At 42.7% G+C, this 25,706-nt stretch overlaps 1 protein-coding gene across 1 annotated transcript; it reads right to left on the bottom strand.

The window, feature by feature from the left end:
- Positions 1-8,091: 8,091 nt before the first annotated feature.
- LOC139322787 (probable G-protein coupled receptor 174) lies at positions 8,092-9,084 on the bottom strand. Its single transcript, XM_070952012.1, has one exon. The coding sequence runs from the start codon at positions 9,082-9,084 to the stop codon at positions 8,092-8,094; it is 993 nt and encodes a 330-aa protein (XP_070808113.1).
- Between the last annotated feature and the right edge of the window lie 16,622 nt (positions 9,085-25,706).

Genomic DNA, 25,706 nt, shown 5'->3' with positions numbered 1-25,706 from the left:
AGCAGTGCAAGCAATCTACCTTGAACAGACAGCAAAAGTATTAATCAACGGGGAGGAAACAGAGAAGATTTGGATTGGTAGGGGTACACAGCAGGGTTCTCCACTCTCTCCACTATTATTTGTGCTAACACTAGAACCATTGCTTAGGGAAGTTAGGAGGAATACGGAAATAAGAGGAATGAGAGTTAGGCACGAGGAAGTGAAAGTTCAGGCATATGCGGATGATCTAGTTTTCATACTGGAGGATCCATCAGAATCAGGACCAAAGCTATTACAGGTACTTAGGGATTTTGGGAGAGTAGCAGGATTATTAATTAATGAGGAAAAAACGAAAATATTAATTAAGAATATGACGGTTGGCACAACTTTTTATGGCCAGGACAGTCAACCCAACCAAGGTATTTTCGTAATCATTATTTACGTAAGACCCTAGGAGATACCTGGGAAAGACTCAGGAGAAAGTTGTACCTGAAGATACCATGTTGGATTTCGACTCAGGAGGCCCTGGTATACCCGACGTTATATAAAGGAAAGTAGGTCTTGACCTATGAAGACATTTTGGATACTCAAGGCAGACTGAGGACACGGGAACAACTGAGGTCGGAGGGGTGTAATATAGACTGGTGGGCCTACACCCAAATACACTCAAGGTGGAACAAAGATCAGGAGAATGAAGGGATATATCATGGGAGACAAGAATTGGATAAAATATTATTAGGTAATGACAGGAAAGTTTTATTGAGATGCTATTCTTACCTATTATCATTGAAAGTGGGGGAGGAAGTCGTTAAAGACTCCATGATTGCCTGGGGGCGAAATATGGGTTATTCATTGGACTTTCAAAAATGGGAGGAGATTTGGCTTAAAAATTTAAAATTAACTATGGCGTCCTCTTATAAAGAGAATATTTATAAGATGGTTTATAGATGGCACCTACCTCCAGCATGATTAGCTAAAATGTTCCCTGGGACATCTCCACAGTGCTGGAAATGTAGGCATAGCAATGGAACTTACTTCCACCAATGGTGGACATGTCTGCTGGCAGCTAAATATTGGATGAAAATACAACGATGGTTACTTGAAATTACACACTGTAGAGTGGAACTGAAACCAGAAACTTTTTTGTTGGGGGTTAGACCTGTAAATATTGGATTGTCTAAATGGTATCTGATGCTGCACATAATCACTACAGGGAGACTGGCATTCGCACAAGAATGGAAGAATGAGGACTTGCCAACGGACTCAAAAATAATTTATAAAATCATGGAATGTGCGGAGTCCGACAGACTTACAAAACTGATCAAGGGTAAAAGGGATTCAGATTTTTATAGTAGTTGGAACATGTGGTATGATTGGATCCAGAAACGATGCGAGAGAGACAAAGGATAATGTTGGATTATAATTATAGATGATGGTATAATTATGATAATCAAGTATTGGAAATGTAAATTTGTATATAAGAATCTGTAAATATTTTCTATTTTTACTTTCTGGTTATTGGTGTATACATGGATATTTTGGTGATGTTACACCGTGATAGAAAAACTATTATGCATTTGTCTTTGTTTCTATTTTTTTGAACTATAATTTTTATTTATTTATTTATTTATTTATTTATTTATTTATTTATTTATTTATTTATTTATTTATTTATTTGTATACCGCCCTACTCCCGAAGGACTCAGGGCGGTGAACAGCCAAGCAATAAAATACATAAATACACAAAATTTAAAACCAGATAAAATCAAATTAAATCATTTTGGCCCAGACAGATTAAAACACCCCAATAATTTAAAAACAGATTAAAATTTACGAGCCTTGGTACTACAGTGGTTTAAAGCACCCTGTTATTAACACAGCTGCCTGCAATTTACTGCTGGTTCGAATCTCTCCAAGGCTCAAGGTTGACTCAGCCTTCCATCCTTTCTAAGGTAGGTTAAATGAGGACCCAGTTTGTGGGGGCAATAAGCTGACTTTGTATAAATATACAAAAGGATGAAGGCTATTGCTTAACGCACTGTAAGCCGCCCTGAGTCTCCGGAGAAGGGCGGCATATAAATCAAATTAAAAAAAAAAAAAAAAAATTTACATATTAAAAGAGGGAGGAGATTAGGCCAAGCCCGCTTGATGGAATAAAAAAGTCTTCACAGTGCGGCGGAAGGTGCGCAGATCCGGGATCCTCCGTATCTCTGGGGGGAGCTCATTCCAGACGGTAGGTGCCCCCACAGAGAAGGCTCTCCCCCTAGGGGTCGCCAGCCGACACTGTTTGGCTGACGGCACCCGGAGGAGTCCCTCTCTATGAGAGCGTACTGGCCGGTGGGAGGCTATTGGTGGTAGTAGGCGGTCCCGTAGATAACCAGGTCCTAAATAGTTAGGCACGGGAAGGGTTTTGTGGCTCCCAGTGTTTTCTTTTCTGTGGGAAACGGGTCCAAATGGCTTTTTGAGTGTTTTAAGATTGCAGACCCCTGATGTAGGATCTCCTGCTTGTGCATGGAGTTGGCCTAGAAGATCTCCCACATCCCTTCCAACTCTGTGATTCTGTATTGTAAGGAAGCAATAGCACTTAGACTTATATACCACTTCACACTCTCTGGGCAGTTTACAATGTCAGCATATTACCTCTAACAATCTGGGTCCTCATTTTACCGACCTCAGAAGGATGGAAGGTTGAGTCAACCTTGAAGCCAGTCATGATCGAACTCCAGGCTGTGGGCAGAGTTTGCCTGCATTACTGCATTCTAACCACTGCACCACCAGGGCTCCTAAAGAAGCTTGCCATATTGCTTGGGTAAATAATATGAGCTTCTCGCAAAGGTCTCTACTGGTTGCCTTGAGATCTTTGATATTCTCTCTTCCTCTTGCCAAAATAGCCAAGAAACACAGAAACCACAAGTAAGGACACATTGCTAGGTGTCTCAGAGGGGAAACGGCCTTGTTCTCAGACACAGCATATCTCACATGACTACATTGTAGTAACATGTGCCATCTCACATTTGTTTCCTGCCTTCAGCATCAGCCTAGGCACATGTAATCTCTGTTTCCTATTGCAGCTCTTACTTGTCACTGTTCCTTTGAGTTGTGGTTTCCCATACCTGACACGATGGTGGGAAAGACAGATTAGTTGTTAGCAGAACGAGGTGAGAACTATCACATCATCTTGCTGGGCTAGAACTGGTGGGAGGTGGTTGGTTTTTGCTCTTTTAGTTTGTTCCATCCGAAAATAAAATTGGAAAGTGGGTGTGGAGCAAATCTGAGAAGAGCTTTGTTGGTTCTGAATTAAGTTTTATAATGATTCAACAGCATTTATTTCTTTCAAGATGCAGCCCTTCATAAGGCAGAATAAAACAATCGGGTCCCATAAAAATGGTGTGGAACCAGCGGAGGGGTTGCAAGGCAGACCCTGACTCTCCTGACATGGAAGGAAAATCTAGTTGCAAGTTGATTTTTTTGCTTGCTGAAAGGGATTAGGGCAGGGGTGTCAAACTCAAAGGCCCACGGCAAAGGATTGGCCCTGGTGGCTCTGCCAGCGAAAATGTAGCTCTGGGGCCCATATGCAAGGGGCTGCAGGAGGCTATTGCAGCCGAAAACGGGCCACGGCTGGGCTACATGCAGCCTCCAGGCTCCGTTTTTGCTGGCAGGGGGCTATCAAAACATACTAAAAACAAAACAAAAGAAGAAATGCCTCCCCTTTTGCATTTGAGCATGCAGGAAGGGATAGGAAAGGAGGAAGAGGAAAGACAAAGACAAAGAAGGAAAGATGGGAAGAGAGCAAGGAAGGAAAAATAAGAGGGGAAGGAAGAAGAAAGGAGAATGAAGAGGGAAGGAAAAAGAAGAGGAAGGAAGGAAAGAAGGAAGGAAGGAAGGAAGGAATGGGAAGAGGAAAGACAAAGACGAAAAGATGGGAAGAGAGCAAAGAAGGAAAAATGAGAGGGGAAGGAAGAAGAAAGGAGAATGAAGAGGGAAGGAAAAAAGAGGAAGGAAGGAAGGAAAGAAAGAAAGGAGGAAGGGGAAGAGGAAGAGGAAAGACAAAGACAAAGAAGGAAAGATGGGAAGAGAGCAAGGAAGGAAAAATAAGGGAAGGAAGGAAGGAAGGAAGGAAGGAAGGAAGGAAGGAAGGAAGGAAGAAAGGAAGGGAGATAATAATGAGAGTGAGGGAGGGTCTCAGGTATGTCCTGCGTTAGCACTTGGCCACCACAGGTGCCCCCGATAAGAATTCCATGTCATGCCCACCATGGCCACACACCCCAGCCATGCCACCCAGGCACCCCAACCCTCCAAGGTCAAACACAAGCCTGATACGACCCTCAATGAAATCGAGTTTGTCATCCCTGGATTAGGGCACTCTTTAAAAAAAGAAGAAAACTGAGGCGCTTTCAACTTTTTCAAAAGTGCACCTGTTTTATGCTGCTTCCCACAAGTTAAGTTCCTTTTGTAGAAATTTGCATGCATTTCCCAGCCAGTTTTGCTGTTGGGGAGAATTGTGGGAGAATGAAGAGAGCATGCAAATTTGGATCGTATTTTAAGTTCCCCATCCTCATTTCATACTGACATTTTAAACATTGCTAACCTGCCAGTGAAAGGAAAGGAAACCATGCATAGTGCACGCGATGATGATATATACATATATATATAATTCAACCACAAAGGCAAAGTGAGAAGTTGTAAGAAGCAAAAACAATCTTAAAATAGCATCCGGTTAAAAAAATCTGTTATCAGTAGCAATAGCACTTACATACCGCTTCACAGCCCTCTCTAAGCGGTCAGCATATTGCGCCTAACAATTTACATGGGGGGGGGGGGAAGAAAGTCCATTTGCCTTTCAGAAGAGCACTTTTGGCTCCTCATTTTACTGACCTCAGAAGGATGGAAGGCTGAGTCAACCTTGAGATGGTCAGAATCGAACTGCTGGCAGTCGGCAGAATTTAGCCTGCAATACTGCATTCCAACCACTGCGCCACCATGGCTCTATATGCATATCATTGTCAAGTTAATAAAAGTTATGGCTTGTTTGGGCCTATCATGTGAAGCAAATAGAGCAGTTAAGTTTTGTTAACCTAGTTCAGTGTTTCTCAACCTTGGAAGCTTGAAGATGGGTGGACTTCAACTCCCAGAATCCCCCAGCCAGCAGCGCTGGCTGGGGGATTCTGGGAGTTGAAGTCCACCCATCTTCAAGCTTCCAAGGTTGAGAAATACTGACCTCAATTGAAGATGTTGTGTGAAGGGACTTTCATTGTTTTAGGGCAGCCACCAGCCAAGACTTCCCCGTTTGCCAGAGCTGCACCACCATCACTGATGTCATTCCCAACAGCAGATGACAGACATCAAGAAGGGTTTTATGGAGAAAAGTTGGGAAAGCAATGGACAAGTTTAAACAGTGCTTAAACAAATCCTGATGGAAAACAGGTTGTATACCTGTTGCAAAATAAACACAATCTTCTTCAAGTGACCTACACAGGCTATCCTTGACTTTCAACCACAATTGGAGTCAGATGTGTCTGGAGATCTTCAATCATCGAGGTCCTGGTTGTTCCTAAAGTTGCTTTTCCAAAAAGCAATTGGACTTTCTTGGGTTTTGTTTTTTTTTCCCCTTGAAGAAGTTTTGCTTCTCATTCAGAAGCTTCCTGGATGAGAAGTGAAATGTTTTGGAGGTCCTCCATAATTTTGAAAAGTGGGAAGACAAAAAAAGTTTAATAAATACTGGCATAGATCGTCTTTTCAACCTGGAAAGTTAAGACAATGATTTTTTTAAAAGCTGATTCCCCTTTTAAGGGGGATGCGGTGGCTCAATGGCTAAGATGCTGAGCTTGTCGATCAAAAAGGTCGGCAGTTCAGCGGTTCGAATCCCTAGTGCCGCATAACGGGGTGAGCTCCCGTTGCTTGTCCCAGCTTCTGCCAACCTAGCAGTTCGAAAGCACGTAAAAAAAAATGCAAGTAGAAAAATAGGGACCACCTTTGGTGGGAAGGTAACAGCGTTCTGTGTCCCTTTGGCGTTGTTGAGTCATGCCGGCCACATGACCACGGAGACGTCTTCGGACAGCGCTGGCTCTTCGGCTTTGAAACGGAGATGAGCACCGTCCCCTAGAGTCGGGAACAAGTAGCACATATGTGCAAGGGGAATCTTTACCTTTACCCCTTTTAAATGTGTGTGTATTTTACAAGGCAGCTTTTTTTCATTAAAATGAAAAAAAAAAAATCAAAGCCTACAAAGCAGGGGTGAAATGCTACCGGTTAGGACCAGCTCGGCCGAAGTGGTAGCGGCAGCAGCGTGAGGCTCCGCCCATGCGCCTGATTGTCGTTACTTTTTGGTTTTAACCAGGAAGTAACCTTTTTTTTACCCTCTGCGCATCCAAAACCACATGTTATGCATGCACTTCTGAACCGGTAGGGAAGGTAAGTAGATTTCACCCCTGCTACAAAGGTAAAATTACACTATGAAAGTCAAAATACATTAGATAGAATCAGCAACAGAGAATGTGTGTGTTCTGGATGAAACCTTTGTTTTCCTTCGAATTATTTCATTATTCCCAAACTATATTTCACAAAGACTTTACATACGCATACAGTACCCATACACATCAGATTTATTAAGGTACAAAATGGATCTTATAAATTATTTCAGACTCATTTAAATTAACAGTTCACAGTACTGTGGGCATTTACAAAATAAAATTACAGTTCTAGAAAAACTGTGCGTTACTTCATACCTTTTTATCAAAGAGAGATCAAAAAGAAAACACACATGATCTCTCTTTTCATCTCGTGTCCTTTTTCCATCCCATATGCGACTATCCCTCAAGAGGATTTATCCTTCCAATAATGTCTTAAGTGATTTATTGTTGTCAGTGTGGTATAAAGTATGAGAAAGCTGTTAAAGGGAGAAGGAAGAACTGAGCTGTTAAGGAGGGTTTTGGACTAGAGATTACACAGGCCAGAAATAGAAGAAAGAATGAGAAAGAAACTGAAAATAACTCCATCTTGATTTTCTTAGCATCAAATGGGACAGAGAGAAACCTGGTCAGTCTTTCAAGATAGATCAGTGTTTCTCAACTTTGGCTGCTTGAAGATGTGTGAACTTCAATTCCCAGAATTCCCCAGCCAGTATTCTGGGGGTTGAAGCAGTGGTGAAATGTAAAATTTGTTACTACCAGTTCTGTGGGCGTGGCTTGGTGGGGGGGGTGTAATATGACTGAGTGGGCGTGGCCAACTTTTTTTTTTTAACTTTTAAAACTATTTGGCTGAAGAGGTTGTAAAAAAAATGTTTTTAAAGCCTCTGACAATCCTAGCTGACTTGCCTGATCGACAGAGGCTTTCTTTTTTTTTTTTAAAGCCTCTGACAATCCCATCTGACTTGCCTGATCAGCAGAGGCTTTTTTTTCCTTTTAAAAACATTTTTTCTATAACCTCTTCGGCCATCAGAGGCTTTTTTTTAAAAAAACTTTTAAAAGCATTTTTTCGGCCAAAGAGGTTGTAGAAAAAATGCTTTTAAAAATTAAAAAAAAAAGCCTCTGATGATTGCACTCAGCTGGGCAATGGGGGGGGGGGGAGGCAGGGATTTTTGCTACCGGTTCTCCGAACCACCCGCCTCCATCGCTACTGGATTGAGCGATCTGGTCTGAACCGGGAGAATTTCACCCCTGGGTTGAAGTCCACGCATCTTCAAGCTGTCAAGGTTGAGAAACACTGAGATAGATAGACTTGTGAACTTCAACTCCCAGAATTCCTCAGCCAGCTGGCTGAGGAACTCTGGGAGTTTGAAGTCCACAAGTTTTAAAGTTGCCAAGGTTGGAGACCCCTGGTCTAAGTTGAGGAACAGACATAGCAAGGATTCCTAGAATCCTACTTTATTGTAGGATATATCAGAATGTTGGAAGTCTATCCAGGTTTCTCTCTATTCCGTGTTAAACTAAAGAAGACAGCATTATTTTGAGTTTTATCCCCATGCTTGCTATATGGGCCAATTGTACCTGGAAGAGTACTCTAGTGAAATGTTTAAAATAAGTGGTAAATCTGCCCCCCGCCCCCCAAGTTATTATGGCATCACATATAGGTGTTATCAACCCCACTCCACCCGTAATATGAGTTTCCTCTCAATCACTCAGCTTCAACAATACTTATTTCGGATGGATCCTTTGCACGTCCACAGTGCATGTTATGAAATTGAACACTGTCCTGTAAATCTTGCCTTGAAAGCCGCCTTCGAAACTCATCGGTAGTAAAGTAATAAATTATAGGGTCGACACATGAATTTAAACTGGCAAGACACAAGGCAATCGCGTGGAAGACCAAAATAACCTTCCGGGCATAAGAATCTTCTATCTTTTGGGACTTGACCAAGTAATTCAAAGGGAAGCTGATGTGATAAGGACCAAAGCAAATCAAAAAGACAATGGCACAAGTCAGGATCATCTTTAAGGCTTTCTGTTTCTCCCCAAGGTCTTGGGAAACAGAATTCTTCTCTTGGAGAGATAAGATGGTCTTCCAGGAACAATACAGGATGATCAACAGAGGGGTTACAAAGCCAACCAGCTCACCTAGGGACATCATTGCTATTGAGATAGGTTCATCTGCAGTCTTCAAGGGCAGGTCCGCAAAGCATTTATTGTTGGCACCGGTCTTATTGGGGGTAAGACGCAGAAGTGGGAAGGGTAAGCAGCCAAGGCAAACCACAACCCATCCAATAAGGCAGATGTACGTGTCGTAGATGCGCTTGCAGTCACTGAACTTCAGAGGGTGCATCAGGAACTGGAATCTCCTCACACTAATGCAAACCAAGAAGTAAATGCTTGCATACATGTTGACATACTTGAGATAGAAGCAAAACATGCAAAGTTCCTTCCCCAGGTGCCAACTTTTAGACAGATAATAAAAAATCCTTAGTGGCAGAGATAAAACTTGGGCCAAGTCTGCAATGGCGAGATTGATCATAAAAATCACGGCCCGTTTAGTTTCCTTCATGTATCCATAGAAGATCCAAAGAGCCAAAACATTCCCAATCAGCCCAGGGACCAGGATGATGGTGTACATGATGGCGTAGAAATGTTTCAAGAACTCCTCTTCATTATGGTTTGAATCATTGGCTGCCATGATTTTCCTTGGGAAGTATGGAGTGGCTAGGTAGGAGAACGGTAAGGATATTATGTAAAATTGTTGCTATCTTGAATTCTCAGGGGAAGGATGTGAAAAGGCTATAACCTGAGCTGAGGCACTGCGTATGTGAAATCTGAATATCGCCTGGTTTTGTTGCATCATCTTTTCTTTTGCAGGCTTGCAAACTGCAAATTTTGCTGCAGTTTCTTTGTAGGAATTATTTTTTAAAAAACAGAATATTTAGGATCTTTTTGCTTCTCTGATTCCTGTATGCTCATCTTTGGATCCTCCTTTAGCTTTCTTCATTGTGTTAAGTTTTGTCTAAAATAAGCTTGTTTGATTATGGCATCCAGTTGATTTTGGAAGAAGCTTTATCACAGAGTCTTGAGTCCTCACTCTCAAATGGGAATTGTCTCGACAAATAAATCCCAAACGTACGTTGTGGACAAGAGGCAAGGAGAACCAGGTATCATCTGAGACATCACAGCCACCACCTGTTCCTTTTCTGTTCCTTTTCAACTGTCATACCAAAAAGGACTTTTATTGCTGTTATTCTGCAATACAGCAAAATTGGAACACCTGCAACTGAAGAAAATACAAATAAGAGTTTATGTGGTCCTATTCAATGAAAAGCATCTCAAAGCTGGCTTGGTTAGAGGTTCCATCAACCAACACATCTCACCTCTCTTAGATACATCAGAGAAAGTTGTAACCCCAAGGTCCTCCTCTTTTTTGGCAGAGTTTACACCAATGACTACTTGGCCTCCCATCCCAACCTCACCTTCCTCAGAAGACATTCTATCTGTCAGCTTCAGAAAGCAAGGTCAGAAAATAAAGCTGCTTCTATTCAGATTGGGATTGTTTGGGATGTCTCCTCTTTGAAAAGAATCTACGGTAGATGTCCTAGTGGACAATCACTTAAGTATGACCCAACAGTGGCCAACACACTCTTAAGCTGCATCAGCAGAGGGATAGCAATAGTACCAGCACTTAGATTTATATACCGCTTTACAGGGCTTCACAGCCCTCTCTAAGTGGTTTACAGAGTCAGCCTATTGCCCCCAACAATCTGGGTCCTCATTTTACCCACCTCGGAAGGATGGAAGGCTGAGTCAACCTTGAGCCTGATGGGATTTGAACTGCAAAATTGCAGTCAGCTGGCAGTCAGCAGAAGTAGCCTGCAGTTCTGCACTATAACCACTGCGCCACCGAGCACAGGGGTCAGCAACCTTAAACACTCAAAGAGCCACAAAGGTCCTAACTGGAAGCCCCCATTCAATTCTGGAGTCAATCGGAAGTCCGGTTCCCCATCATAGTCTCCTCCTAGAGTGGCATCCTTTTTCCTCTACCTGTCCTAACCAAAAGCCCTATCAATTGTGGAGCCCACCAGCAACAGGGAGCCGCAGCAGAGGGATGAAAGAGCTACATGCAGCTCCATAGCTGCGGGTTGCTGACCCCTGCTTTAGCATCAAGATTACAAGAAATGATAGTACTGCTCCAGTGGTGAAATGTAAAATTTGTTACTACCGGTTCTGTGGGCGTGGCTTGGTAGGGGGTAATGTGACTGAGTGGGCATGGCCATTTTTTTTTTAATTTTTTAATTTACTTTTAAAACCATTTTTTCTATAACCTCTTCGGCTGAAGAGGTTGTAAAAGAAATGCTTTTAAAAGCCTCTGACAATCCCAGCTGAGTTGCCTGATCGAAAGAGACTTTTAAAAGAAAAAAAAAAGCCTCTGCCTATCAGGCAACTCAGCTGGGATCGTCAGAGGCTTTTAAAAGCATTTTTTCTGCAACCTCTTCGGCTGAAGAGGTTGTAGAAAAAATGCTTTTAAAAGCCTCTGACGATCTTAGCTGAGCCGCGCGATCATCAGAGGCTTTTTTATTTTTTACTTTTAAAAGCATTTTTTCGGCCAAAGAGGTTGTAGCAAAAATGCTTTTAAAAATTAAAAAAAAAAGCCTCTGATGATCGCGCGGCTCTCTCTTTAACAAGCTTCCATCCATTTCTTCTTGACCTACCTTCAGGTGCTTTGGAGAGTAAATTGGGTTCTTCTTCCCTGTTGTATGCCTTCAAATTTTGGAAGATTGCTATCATGTCTTCCCCAGCCTTTTTTAAAATGCTTTTAAATTTTTAAAAGCATTTTTTCTACAACCTCTTTGGCCGAAAAAATGCTTTTAAAAATTAAAAAAAAAGCCTCTGATGATCGCGCGGCTCAGCTGGGCATGAGGTGGGGGGCCAGGGATTTTTGCTACCGGTTCTCTGAACCACCTGCCTCCATCACTACCGGATCGGGCAATCCGGTCTGAACCGGGAGCATTTCACCCCTGTACTGCTCCCTATTGCTGTAAGCCACATTTAGAATATTGCAGTTCTGATCACCACCATGCAAAAAAGATGCTGAGACCCTAGAGAGAGCGATGAGAAGAACGATAAAGATGATGGCTAAATCTTATGATGAATGGCTAAGAGAACTTGGTATCTTTAGCTTCATAAAGAGAAGGCTGGGGAAGACATGATAGCAATCTTCCAAAATTTGAAGGCGTACAACAGGGAAGAAGAACCCAATTTACTCTCCAAAGCACCTGAAGGTAGGTCAAGAAGAAATGGATGGAAGCTTGTTAAAGAGAGAACCAATCAGGGGTGGGCTGCTGGAGGTTCACAGGGGTTCGGGAGAACCTCTAGCTAAGATTCTGTGCAGTTCGAAGAACCCCCAAATCCCACTCCTGGCTGGCCCCGCCCACCCCACCCTGCCCCTCCCAGGAGTCCCCACGCGGTCCGTTTTGGATGCAGGTAAGTGCAGGGTGCATGTGGAGGCTCAGAGAGGGCGAAAAACATTTCCGGCCTCCAGAGGGCTTCCAGAGCCCAGGGAGGGCAAAAAAACCCCCCCCACACATACACTCATTGTGGTGCAGGAGGCTGACTAGGCCACGCCCACCATGGCCAGGCCCGCCCAGCAAACCCCTTGCTAAAATTTTTGAAGCCCACCCCTGTAACCAATTTGGAAAAAGGAGGAATTTCTTGACAGTGAGAACGATTAATCAATGGAAGAGTTTGCCTTCCGAGTTCTGGCTGCTCCATCCCCTGGATGGAGGTTTTTAAGAAAAGATTGGAGAACCATTTGTCCTGGGATGGTATAAGGATTCCTGCCTTGGGCAGGAGGTTGGACTAGAAGACCTCAAGGTTCCTTCCAGCCTTATGATTCTAAAAGCATCCAATACAAACCATGATAATAGCCTGTGCATTGTGACTGGCACAGATTGTATAATACTTGCCATTTGAATGATGACACATGAGGTCCTTGACAACCCCCCCACCCCCAAAATAGTTACTCATGTCCCCATCTAAAACTGTCTCCTGCAGCTTCCATTCCTCTTGGTCAAAATACATCACTGCCATCGTCATCATGTAATAGTATAAAAGAACAGTTAGATCCTTTTAGATTTGAGATGTAAGGGTTTTTATAGGCAAGTGGATCTTATTTCACTCTTTCAAGAATGCTAAGCCAGTCCAGCTGCATTTAGAGAGTTGTCTGCTCTAAAGCAGATGATTTCTTTTCCTGATTCTATTTCTCTAAGTCCCTGATGGTACATCAACAAATTGATTTAGCAAATTTGCAAAAGATGCACTCCTCTGTTTTCATTAGGTCCCTTATAGTAGGTTTAATAGTAAAACCACCATTTCTTAATTGTTTTGTGCTGCCTGGCTAGTTGGATTGCTTTTCCTCTATTTGTTGGAAGGCTGTTGTACATATACCTGAATAGAATAAGAATAAGAATAAGAATAAGAATAAGAATAAGAGTAGAGTAGAGTAGAGTAGAGTAGAGTAGAGTAGAGTAGAGTAGAGTAGAGTAGAGTAGAGTAGAGTAGAGTACAGTAGAGTAGAATAGAATTCTTTATTGGCCAAGTGTGATTGGACACACAAGGAATTTGTCTTTGGTGCATACGCTCTCAGTGTACATAAAAGAAAAGATACGTTCATAAGGTACAACCCTTAATGATAGTCATAGGGTACAAATAAGCAATCAGGAAACACTATCAATATAAATCGTAAGGATACAAGCAACAAAGTTACAGTCATACTTGGAAACTAATAGATCGTAGATTTATTGAGGAGAAGTAAAGTCATTTCATTGTGTTATTTGAGAATTCCTTCCCTCCCCAATGATGTTATTAGACATCATTATATTTGATTAGGGGCAGGCGGTTCCCTCTGAAAGTTGAACGAAAGTACAACTTCCATAACAGAAACGTATCTTCTGGGATTGTGATAGAGCTTCAGGGAAAGTCTCCAAATAGCTCATCAATCAATCATGTACAGCAGGGGTGTCGAACTCAATTTCATTGAGTGCCGCATCAGGGTTGTGTTCGACCTCCAAGGGCTGGGGTGGGCGTGACCAGGGTGGGCGTGGCCAGCTCAATGTCACTCATGTCGGGGATGTCTGTGGTGGCCCAAGCGCTCTGCCAGCGAAAACAGGCTCCTGAGCACCGTTTTCGGCTGCCCTGACCTCCTGCAACCCTCTGCCAATGAAAATGGGTTGCAGGAGGCTGGGACAGCCGAAAACAGAGCTCGGAAGCCTGTTTTTGCTGGCAGAAGTACTGCGGGCCTCCGGAGCTCCATTTTTGATGGCAGAGGTTTGCAGGAGGCCAGGGTAGCCAAAAATGGAGCTTGGGAGCCCATTTTTGCTGGCAGAAGCACCATGGGCTTGTCCTTCACTGTTTTCCAGGGAGGTCCCGCAGGCCAGATCTAAGTACCCCACGGGCCAGATCTGACCCCCAGGTCTTGAGTTTGACACTCCTGATGTACAGGCTGAACCTGTACCTTGTATTTCTTACTCTGCTTTATGGTATGAGTCAGAATACATCTATCAAGTCTTTAACAGCGTATTCCAGTACCATTAGTCACAAAAAGCTTCTAAATCTCTACCTTTCAGGTGGCTTTGATTGTGATAGATGAAGACCATTACTTAATGTTCAGTGGTTTGAGGAAAAACATTAAGCCGATGGCCCTTCCAAACTTTCCGTCACAGTTAGCCGAGCCACAGTAAAGTCCTCAGTTATATAAATAGCCAAGATTTGATTCCCCCTCTGAAGGTTTTTCAATGATTAATTAAAATGCGAGATGCTATATCTCATATTATCCTACTAAATCACTTCCCTCCATAATATGCCTTTCAAACATGCTGCTAACAGCTAGTTGACAGGTCTGAAAATATGATCTCACACAGTTGGAGCGACTCGGCATGAAGAAAGATGGCATAAGGAGTATGTCCTAGAACTCAACTGGTAGGAACAATATAAAGCAGCAGAAAGATTATACCCCACTGCATTATACTTAGCATCTACGAGTCTATAATTTAAAGTGTAAAAAAATTGTGGTGTAATCTTTCTGCTGCTTTGTCACATCACCGTCCCCAGGCATACAATATTATACACATCAACTATATTCACATCATTTGCAAAACACACTAAACATAGATTAAGAAAATCTAGAGACTTGTTATTATACCATACATAATGCCAAAACAAGAACCATAAGCAGCTGCTGCTGGGCTGAGGACGGAGGAAGGCATTGTGAGATTGGCTGGGAAACTGTCATAGAATGTTGAAATAGCAATAACACTTAGACTTATATACCGCTTCGCAGTGCTTGACATCCCTCTCTAAACAGTTTACGGAGTCAGCATATGGCCCCCAACAATCTGGGTCCTCATTTTACCCACCTCGGAAGGATGGAAGGCTGAGTCAACCTTGAGCCTGGTGAGAATCAAACTGCCGAACTGCCGGCAATCGGCAGTCAGCAGAAGTAGCCTGCAGTACTGCATTCTAACCACTTCACCACCATGGCTCTCTGAAATGGAGATTATATGACTGTAGTGGCAACGTAGCAGTAGCCAGTAGCACTGAAGCAGCCAACTGTCATTCTTTAGAGAGTCATGGGTCCTGGATTTTGGACCCATTCTGTAAATAAGATCATTTGAGGTACCTTAGTTCAAAAATGGTAACCCTATAATGCGCTGTTTTTCCCAGTTAAAGGTGATGTCAAGGAGAGTTTTAGCAGTATATAGATCACCTGTCAACTTGCAAAGCTTTCAAGTTGCCATGAGCAGGAGGGAGGGAGAACTGAAGTGAATTCCATACATTCTTTCTGACCGCAATCAGAAGGAGGGTGTTAGGTTTCACAGCCAGCCAAAGTGGTTAATTGGAGAATATGATTTATGACATGGCCAGAGAGGAGGGGAGAGACAGGGTCATAGGGGCATCTTTCGGAAACTTGACATCACCATTATTCTGCACTCCCTTCATCATTCTATCTTCATAACAGGCCTGCTAATGACTGGATTAACATCACCAAGTGAAAAAGGAATGCAAATGGATGAGCTGATAAGGGGGAAATGACAACTTAGTCAAAAAAGGGGCACGAGCAAAAATCACAGCCATCTAAGCCTCGATTCTATTTAGCATAGAAAATTTAGCGGGCTTCCAAGATTCTTAGGCTGTGGGAGGTTCCGCTCACCCACCCAGACGTCATCACGTCCCGTTTGCACATGTGCAGAAGGTCCTGCATATGCACGGAGGTAGCACATGCGAGCGAAGGGACCGCGCCTGCACGCTCCCATTTATGAATTGGTAGAGAAGGTAAGTGAATACCATCCCTGGCTGGAAGGGAACTTGGAGGCCTTCTAGTCCAGCCTCCTGCTGAAGCAGGAGAACCTATACCATTTCAGATAAGTGACTGTCCAGTCTCTTCTTAAAAACCTCCAGTGATGGAGTGCCCACAATTTCTGGTGGCAAGCTGTTCCGCTGGTTAATTGTCCTCACTGTTAGGAAGTTCCTCCTCAATTCCAGGTTGCTTCTCTCCTTGATCAGTTTCCAACCATTGTTTCTTGTCCTGCCCTCAGGTGCTTTGGAGAATAATTTGACCCCCTCTTCTTTGTGGTAGCCCCACAAGTACTGGAATACTGCAATCATGCAAGAATTAACCCTAATTCTTCTTTTCTTTAGACTAGCCAGACCCAAAATCAGCAACCGTTATTCATATAGTTTAGTCTCCAGGCCTTTGATCATCGTAGTTACTCTTCTCTGAACTTTTTCCAAGGTTTCAACATCTTTTTTGTAATATACTGTGGTAGTATATCCTTTTTGTAGATTAGATTATTATACCCTGGACTGCAAGGTGATCAAACCGGTCAGTCCAAGAGGAGATCAACCCTGACTGCTCTTTAGAAGGCCAGATCCTGAAGATGAAACTCAACTACTTTGGCCACCTAATGAGAAGGAAGGACTCACTGGAGAAGAGCCTAATGCTGGGAAAGACTGAGGGCAAAAGAAGAAGGGGACGACAGAGAATGAGGTGGCTGGATGGAGTCACTGAAGCAGTCGGCGTGAGCTTAAATGGACTCCAGAGGATGGTAGAGGACAGGAAGGCCTGGAGGAATGTTGTCCATGGGGTCGCGATGGGTCGGACATGACTTCGCAACTAACAACAACAAACCCTAGAACAATAAGGTAATCGTCTTCTAACTTTTGTGGTTATTTCCTGACATGATCCACCTTGAAGGCTAACAACAAGTAAGCTTCATGGTTTCCCATAGATTTGAACGTGACATTTCCCAGCATGCTTAACCAGGGAAATTTCAAAGACAGCAGCTGCCTTTCCACAGCATGTTCAGTGGGGTGGCTCTGAACTTGGTTACTTGTTCATGGTTTGGTGTTTGTGTGAGGCCAGCTCATTTGATTCTTTTGGTGCCCCTAAACATAGATTAGGGATGGCCACCACTTCATCATGTTAATCCCCTTCCTCTCTAGAACACTGGAAAAGAGCTGTTGGGTATAAAGAACTTAATCTTGTGGAACATCTGATGATGTTATCTAGTCAGGGAATGAAACATCTGCCAGCCAACAATCCAACTCAATGAGCATCAAGGATTCCATAGTTCAAACTTGAGCTACAAAGATTCTCATTCCGTTGGAGAATTTAACCTTCTAGCTCAGTGTTTCTCAACCTTGGAAGCTTGAAGATGGGTGGACTTCAACTCCCAGAATCCCCCAGCCAGCAGCGCTGGCTGGGGGATTCTGGGAGTTGAAGTCCACCCATCTTCAAGCTTCCAAGGTTGAGAAACACTGTCTAGCTAACATAGTTACCTAGCTGTTGATTTCATGAGTCTGAGAAATATGAACAAAATGGTGTAGTTAACCTATCAAGATAGAAATCTCAGTACTGCCTCAAGTTAAAAAAAATGTTGCGTGCATTTTAGATCCAGAGCAATGGAAAATCCAGCGGCGATTACAAAAACCATCAATTTTTTTTTGGTTTATTTTATATGATGCATGTTATAACAGCTTTCCTCCGATACCTAACTTACTCTTCCTATTCCACTCCCATCTTCCTCCTATTTAAAGGGCAGTGGTTAAACTTTCACTTGTTGGCTATTGGGAATTAAAGACCTTTTATTAGAAAAGCTCTGGAATATCCTGCCACATTTTGTCTAAGCCTTTTTTGCCAAATAGATATTGATATTGTGCTCATTATAATAAAAGCAAAGAGACTGGAAGAGTTTGGCAGGAAAAGAAAAGTGTCTTTTCTTGATTGGTCCAAGAAGATTGGCAAATGTTAGGCAAAAGACTCCATAAGCTGACATTAGTTGACATTAGCGCCTGACTAGGTGGCTCAGTGGCTAAGACACACTGAGCTTATCGATCAGAAAGGTCGGCAGTTCGGCAGTTCAAATCCCTAGTACAGGTCTCCTGTGTGAGCAGGGGGTTGGACTAGATGACCTCCAAGGTCCCTTCCAACTCTGTTACTCTTACTATTATTAGTTTGTCTTTTGGGGCTGATAGACATATTGTGAATACTGAGAACATGCTGTAGGTTGTCTTGGCTGGGATTGGATCATCTATAACAAAGTTCTAGGTTTATTTATTCATTTCATGGTGTCTGTACACCTCTGCCTTTCAGCACAACTCCCACAGGTTTCCACAAATACAACTGAAAACCAGACAATGACACACTCCCCACGGGTAACTATTCCATCACTTCATCTTGTTTCAAAGACTCTATTGAGCAAAACTATTTTGATCCTTTTTCTTAAAGTCAAGAGGACAAGGACAAGTTTAACCTCTTGGGGGAAAAAATGACTCCAGAAGGAAAGAGTGATTACAAAAGAAAGATTTCTCTACCTTTCACCCATGTCTTGAGTGGAGAGGACTTTAAGTTCTCTTTTCTGGGATGAAGGAACAATGAGATCGGCCAACCATACATGGAGGAGACATATAGAGTTACCTGTGACCAGTGGTGGGATTCAGCCAGTTCGCACCTATTTGGGAGAACTGGTTGTTGGAAGAAATCTTATTTTGTTTTTTTTCCACTTTACAGGGCTAATCCTGTAAGGAAGGCAGGAAGGAAACATTCTGGTGGTGTTTCTAGCCTAATCTTTATTGCCCTGCTTACCGAAACTGCCTCTCTGATTAACCCTTATTACATTGTAACAGCTAAGGTGAAGCGTCCATCAACGTGAGTGACGTTGAGTTGGCTACGTCCACATGGTCACATGACCACCGAGCCACACCAATCCAGCTGATCATTAGGGCAGAGAACCAGTTGGTAAATTATTTGAATCCCACCACTGCTTGTGACCCAAGTTATAAAGGCTTTCACAGGTTAAATCCAGCACTTTATGTGAGTTTTTAAGTCGTTAAATCCTCCCATCTTAAGGTGACCAAGACTGAGAAATGCTGCCTTTACCTGATCTACCATACAGGTAGTCCAGAAGTTATGACCATTCATTTAGTGACCATTTGAAATTATAATAGCACTTAAAATAGTGACTTATGACTGCTTTTCACAATTATGACATTTGCAGCATCTCCATGATCAAAATTCAGATACTTGACCACTGGTTCATATTTATGACGGTTGCAGTGTCCCCAGGTCATGTGATCCCCTTAGCTCACTTAACAACCGTGTTGCTAACTTAATTACTGCAGTGATTCACCTAGGAACGGTGGCAAGAAAGGTCATAACAGATTAACAGAGTTGGAAGGGACCTTGTAGGTCATCTAGTCCAACCCCCCAACCAAGCAGGAGACCCTACCCCATTTTTGACAGATGGCAGTCCAGTCTCTTCTTCCAAACTTCCAGTGATGAAGCTCCCACAAGTTCTGAAGGCAAGCATTGGTTGATTGTTCTCACTGTCAGAAAGTTCCTCCTTATTTCTAGGTTGAATATCTCCTTGTTCAGTTTCCATCCATTATTCCTTGTCTGGCCTTCAGGTGCTTTAGAAAATAGCTTGACCCCCTCCTCTCTGTGGCAGCCCCTCAAATATTAGAAGACTGCTATCATGTCTCCCCTGGTCCTTCTCTTCACTAGACTAGACATACCCAGTTCCTGCAACCGTTCATCCTATGTTTTAGTCTCCAGGCCCCTCATCATCTTAGTTGCTCTTCTCTGCACTCTTTCTAGAATCTCAACATCTTTTTTATAGTGTGGTGACCAAAACTGGATGCCGTACTCTAGGTTTGGTCTTTAAACGGGGCAAAAGTCACTTAACAACTGTCTCGGTTAGCAATGGAAATTTTGGGCTCAATTGTGGTTGCAAGTTGAAGACTACCCTATAATTAAAGAAACATCTGCCTGGTGACTCTGGCAGTAAAGCAAAGGAAAGAAGCCCCTGGTTTTATCAGTACATTATTCTGCAAACTTATTTTGGTTACTTTGATTACTGGGTCATTCAGGGTCAGATCTCAAGCTAACTTACATCACTAAGTTGTTATGAGAATAAAAGATGGTCAGAAGTGCTAGAGAGTTATATATGAAGTTTTTTTTTTTTTCTTAGTGGAAAATGAATTATAAATGCAGTTAAGAAAGAAGATAGGGTTAAGTCATGCACTACTGTATAAGAAGTAATTTTAAACATTACAAAAGTATCTTGTTTTGCTTTTGACAATTACATTGATTAAATGCATCTCAAATTCTTGCTTAAATTTAGAGCCTCTTCTATCTATTTCCTCAATCAAAGAATGGAGGCCTTTGAACTCTGGTGCTGGAGAAGACTCCTGCGAGTCCCTTGGACTGCAAGGTGATCAAACCGGTCAGTCCTAGAGGAGATCAACCCTGACTGCTCTTTAGAAGGCCAGATCCTGAAGATGAAACTCAAATCCTTTGGCCACCTAATGAGAAGGAAGGACTCACTGGAGGAGAGCCTAATGCTGGAAAAGACTGAGGGCAAAAGAAGAAAGGGACAACACATAATGAGGTGGCTGGATCGAGTCACTGAAGCAGTAGGCATGAGCTTAACTGGACTTCAGAGGATGGTAGAGGACAGGAAGGCCTGGAGGAATGTTGTCCATGGGGTCACGATGGGTCGGACACGACTTCGCAACTAACAACAACAGCAACAACTATCCATTTGTTTTTCAATGTGTGGTTCCTAACCGAACTGAGATTGTGTCACTATAATATTAAAAAAAAAAAATTACCCAGGCAACCACTTCTTCAAAATGGAGAGATGGGGTTCTTTCCCCTTATAATTCCATGGCAAAATTGCAAATAAGTATAACAAAGCAAATCTTCCGTGAGTCAATCTTTTTCCAAGTACATGATTTCTTTTCCAAAATTAAGTTCTTTTATCAAGGAGGAAATCCTTGCGTTTAAGCCAGATTTAATCACAGCTTAGAGCAGATTCATTAATTTCATAAAATCTCAGCTGTCCTTTTGACTTAAATAGATCTGTTTTTGTTTTCTACTATTCAGGAATGCCTGATTCTCAAAAAAACTGCCAGCTTGAGTCCTTGCAATTTTCTTTTTCAATGTTTTTCAGAAGCGGTTTGCCATTGCCTCCTTCCTAGGGCTGTGAGAGAGTGGCTGGCTCATGGTCACCAAGATGGCTTTGTGCCTAAGATTTTTCCTGGATTCTAGCCTCGTGTCCTAATTGCTACATTAAACTGACTTTTAGATTTACTCTAAGAGGGCTCAGTCTGCAGGTAGCTCTTTACAAATATTTTTTAAAGTAATATATGCATATGCATATTCAGGGTGCAAGGAAACAAATGGCAACTATTCGATAATATTACTTCAATCATTTCTTGCCCTCTGTCATAAATTTAGTTATTGATCTCTCCGGAAAGAAAGGAAGGAAGGAAGGAAGGAAGGGGGAAAGAAAGAAAGAATCCTAGTCCTTTGTCTGCAATTTCAGAAACAGAACACTGTATAGGAAAAATGCTATTATACTTGCAAATAGATTTAACCATTTTCTTTCTTTTCCAAATGGAGGGGCACGCGTAGCTATTTGAAGTGTCTAAATCTATCACAGTTTACGCATTTTTGCAGTAGTGAAATCTTAGACCTTCCCAGCATGAGTTTGTTCCCCCAAACCTTCCTGGATGAATTGTTCCTCTCGTTCATTTTATTTTAATTCCGTTCGCAAATGTAAGATGCTTTGACGGAAACCCAATGGAGGTTAAGCAAATAGCTTCCCAACTAATTACAAGAAACACCTTGCGAGATACATAACCACTACATAAAACGAAAGAGTACGAGTCCTACCTTTACCGTTTCTCGCCTGGTTTCAAGTACATTCTTTACATCCTCAGTGTGAGAAACAGTTTGCTGCTACAGTACATGTTTCCTCCTCTGCTTATTGCAGAAAGCAAAACTGCAACTCCTCTTTTCACGTGGACCGAAAGAGGAGACGAAGAAGCGCGGAAGTTAAAGGTGTTACTCGTAAACCTCTGAAGTTGTTCTCCAGGCGATATATTTTTTCCAACGTGCACCGTGTGATTAATTCTGAGCGATGACCAATTTCAGTAAGGAGCATGAAGCAGAAGGCACCCAAAATTCACAGTTCTGTTATAGTGGTGGAATCTATATATAGTCAACTGTTTTCCTCTTTACGGTTGATCTCACGGTAGGAAGAGAGCAGGGGGTCCTTGATTGACGTAGCCCGTATGCCACGAAGAACAGCAAACTCATGTAGTCTTTGACCTATGATCACAGTTGAGTGCCAAATTTCCATCACTAAGCAAGACATTTGTTAAGTGAGTTTGGCTCCATTTTATGACCTTTCTCTCCACCGTAGTTCAGTGAATCACCGCAGTTAAGTTAGTAACATGGTTGTTAAGTGTATCTGGATTCTCCATTGACTTTGCTTGTCATATGGCGGCAAACGGGGATCACATGACCCCAGGGACGCTGCAACCATCATCAATATTAGGTGCAAAGTGTCTGAATTTTGATCACATGACTATAATGATACCATAAGGGTTATCAATGTGAAAAATGGTCATAAGTCCATTTTTTCAATGCCATTGCAGCTTTGGACAATGGAGTGGTGTGGTGGCCTAGAGGTGGAGCTCTCGCCTCAAAATCAGGAGGCTGTGGGTTCAATCCTAGATAGAAGCACATATTTCTTTCTCTGGTTACAATGAGAATATATCTGCTGTGAACTCCGCATTGGTGACAGGAAGGGCATCCGGCCAATAAACACTCAGCTCCTTTCAGTTGCCCTGATCCCACCCCAATGCAAGTGATTACGGGTTCATTAAAAAAAAAGGTGCAGCTTTGAACGATCACTAAATGAGCTATTGTAAGTCAAGGGCTACCTGTATGGGGTACCTTTTTAGAATCACCTCCGGAAAGAATCTGGGAAGTTGCTCAATGTAACTTTCTGACCAAGAGCTGGCTTGCCCTCACTTTGACTAAAATAAACAATATAGGCAGTGGTGAAATCCTATCAGTTCGCACCGGTTCGGGCATGCCGGTAGTAAAAAAAAAAAGCCACTGGTTGGTCCGAAGCGGTATTTCTGACGATCAGCTGTGCTGCGCGATTTATATTTGCTAGAAAGTCGGAAATTCTGCTTTCTAGCGAATCTAAACAGCGCAGCACAGCTGTTCCCCCACCTTGCTGTTCTACTTACCTTAGAAAGCTTCCTTCTTCCACGCAAAGTGCACATTTGGCATGCACTGTGTATGCACACGTGCATTTGCAGGCAGCAGTAGCAAACCACAGAGGATTTCACCACTGAATATAGGGATATCTTCATCTCATCTAAATGGATTCGTAGGGTTAAAAAAAGGAACCAGGAAACCTTTACTGTGCTGGGAAACAGTTGAGCAATTAAAAATTCGTCCATAATGCCTGGATTTGCATAGAATAGTAGCAACGTTAAAATAGGATTAGATCATCTCTGACTCAGCTATATGGTTGTGGTTTTTTTGGCCTGGGCACTGCTTACAAATAGTCCTCAATTTACAACAGTTTGTTTAGTGCCCGTGCGAAGTTACAACAACACTGGAAAAAAGTGACTTACGGCCATTTTTCACACTTATGACCGTTGCACCATCCCCATGATCACGTGATCAAAATTCAGATGCTTGGCAACTGACTCGTATCTATGATGGTTGCAGCATCCCAGATCCCGTGAGGATCACAGTCTGCGACCTTCGAATGAGCAAAGTCAATGGGGAAGCCAGATTCACTTAACGACAGTATTGCTAATTTAACAACCGCAGTGATTCATTTAACAATGGTGACGAGTGAGGTCGTAAAGTGGGACAAAACTGACTTCATGACAGCCTTGCTTAGCAATGGAAACTTGGAGCCCAATTGTGGTCATAAGTCGAGGACTTACCATATTTTTCGGACTATAAGATGCACTTTTTTGTCTACCAAAAAAGGGTGAAAATATCTGTTGCATCTTATAGACTGAATATTGCCAAAGCCCGAAAAAAAATTGGCCAATTTTTTTGGGAAAAAACAGTTTGAAAAAAGCCTCAAAATCGGGCCAAAAAAAGCCTCGATAACAGGCCAAAAAAGCTGAAAAGATGGGCCGAAAAAAAGCCTAGAAAACTGGCCGTAAAAAGCCTTAAAAATGGGCTGGAAAAAGGCCAAAAGAAGGCTTGAAAATGGGGTGCATGGAGGCCAAAAACTTTTTTTTGTTGATTTCCGCTTCTAAATTTAGGTGCGTCTTATAGTCCGAAAAATACGGTATCTGCATTGCAATTCTTTCATGGCAAATTACACTTTCTAAATCTATTTTTAAAACAGCAATTTCCGGGTAAGGTCAAGACTTTTAATGCTTTGAGATGAACTCAGAAGGCTTCCAGGACCTCATCTAACTGAGCCTGTTAGGGCTTTTCTTCATTCTTGCCAGTTGGTGCCTGGTGATCACTTTAATGCTCCTTAATGAGAATCCTGAGATGGAAAAGCAGCTTTTAACTCATTGGCATGAGGAGATTTCTTCCAAGCAGTTTGAAAATCCTGATATCTTGCAGCCATGAAGCGCTCGAAGGCTGGCTTTTGTTCCTCTTCTCCAAACTGGCCCACATCAGAGCTGGACAATTCCCCATCAACAGGGACCTTGGATTGAACTCTGCTGAAATTCAGGAGCAAAGTTATGTGGCTCATTTCAACCACACTCACAATTTATAGGAGAAAAGGAGGGGGGAGGGGGGGGAGGGGGAGAAAGAAGAAGAGAACAGTGTGTCCTTGGTGCCCTTTGAACATATTTGTTTTTTTGCAGATGTTTCATGATCCACCAAGGTAACATCATGTTGTGGCCCGCCAGCAACCAGCAGAGCTGGCAGCAGATTCAGACAGTGTGGAAGTTGGGGAGGAACGTGGGCCAGTCCTGGAGTCTGGGGAAGGCTCAGACGAGGGCTCTGAGTCAGAGGCAGAGAGGGGGCCAAGGCCATCTGATAGTTCTTTGCTGCCTCCAGAGTCTCCAGAGTCTGACATCAGCAAGGCAGAAGAACAGCGGGAGCCTGTTCCCAGTGTGCACATGCGCAGAGCTGCCAGAAGACAGGAACAATTAAAGAAACGGGGTCGACTTGGGAGTAAGGCTTGGAGATGATTGGCCCCTCCCATAAGACATAAAAGAGAAGCGAATGGGACATGAGCTTTTGCAGGAAGCAATTAGTTCATCTGGTCGGTAAAAGTTTTGGAAAAGTTCTGTTTGACTCTGTGCTAAGTTTGGCCTTGTCCTGCGTGTGGCAGCATTCCAAGGGAGATAAGTTGGGTGTTTGTAAACACTCCCCTGAAAAACTGTCTGAGAAGCCTTTCAGACTGGGAATGACAATAATTCACAGCCGTATGAATTAAAGAGGTTTGCCGGGACTGAGATTGTGCTGTATACTTTCTAAGGAAGCCTAGGTCAGAACACATCATCAGTTACTTTGCAATTACATTTTTTTTAAAAAAAAAAAAACAAATCTTCTTGTCCACCCTATGCAGTATATGTGGCGATTGCTACCATCTTGATAGTAGATTAACAGAGTTGGAAGGGATCTTGTGGGTCACCTAGTCCAACCCCCCACCCAAGCAGACCCTGTGTGGGGTGGCAGAATATGCCTACATGTTATGATGCAATGAATGAAGAGGAGTCTCTCGGAGGGAAAAAGATATGGGTGTATCCTGCTTTAGCACCAAAAATGTGGCAGGAAATCAACCCCAGGTTGAAGAAATGAAAGTCCTCTCATTGGCTGATGAATCTGCTTGTTTCGCTCCTCTCCCAGAGATTGAAATATTTTTTGCTCTCATTCCTGAAAGAACTTGTAAAAGTTGCCCAGTTTTGGATCAAAGAGTGAGGCCAAGGACTGGCTTTAACTGTGGCAATGATAGATGGCGG

Source organism: Pituophis catenifer, unplaced genomic scaffold, assembly GCF_029215685.1.
Source record: "Pituophis catenifer annectens isolate HBS135680 unplaced genomic scaffold, rPitCat1.0.hap2 SCAF_11, whole genome shotgun sequence".
NCBI lineage: Eukaryota > Metazoa > Chordata > Lepidosauria > Squamata > Colubridae > Pituophis > Pituophis catenifer.
This window is presented reverse-complemented; position numbering and strand designations above follow the sequence as displayed.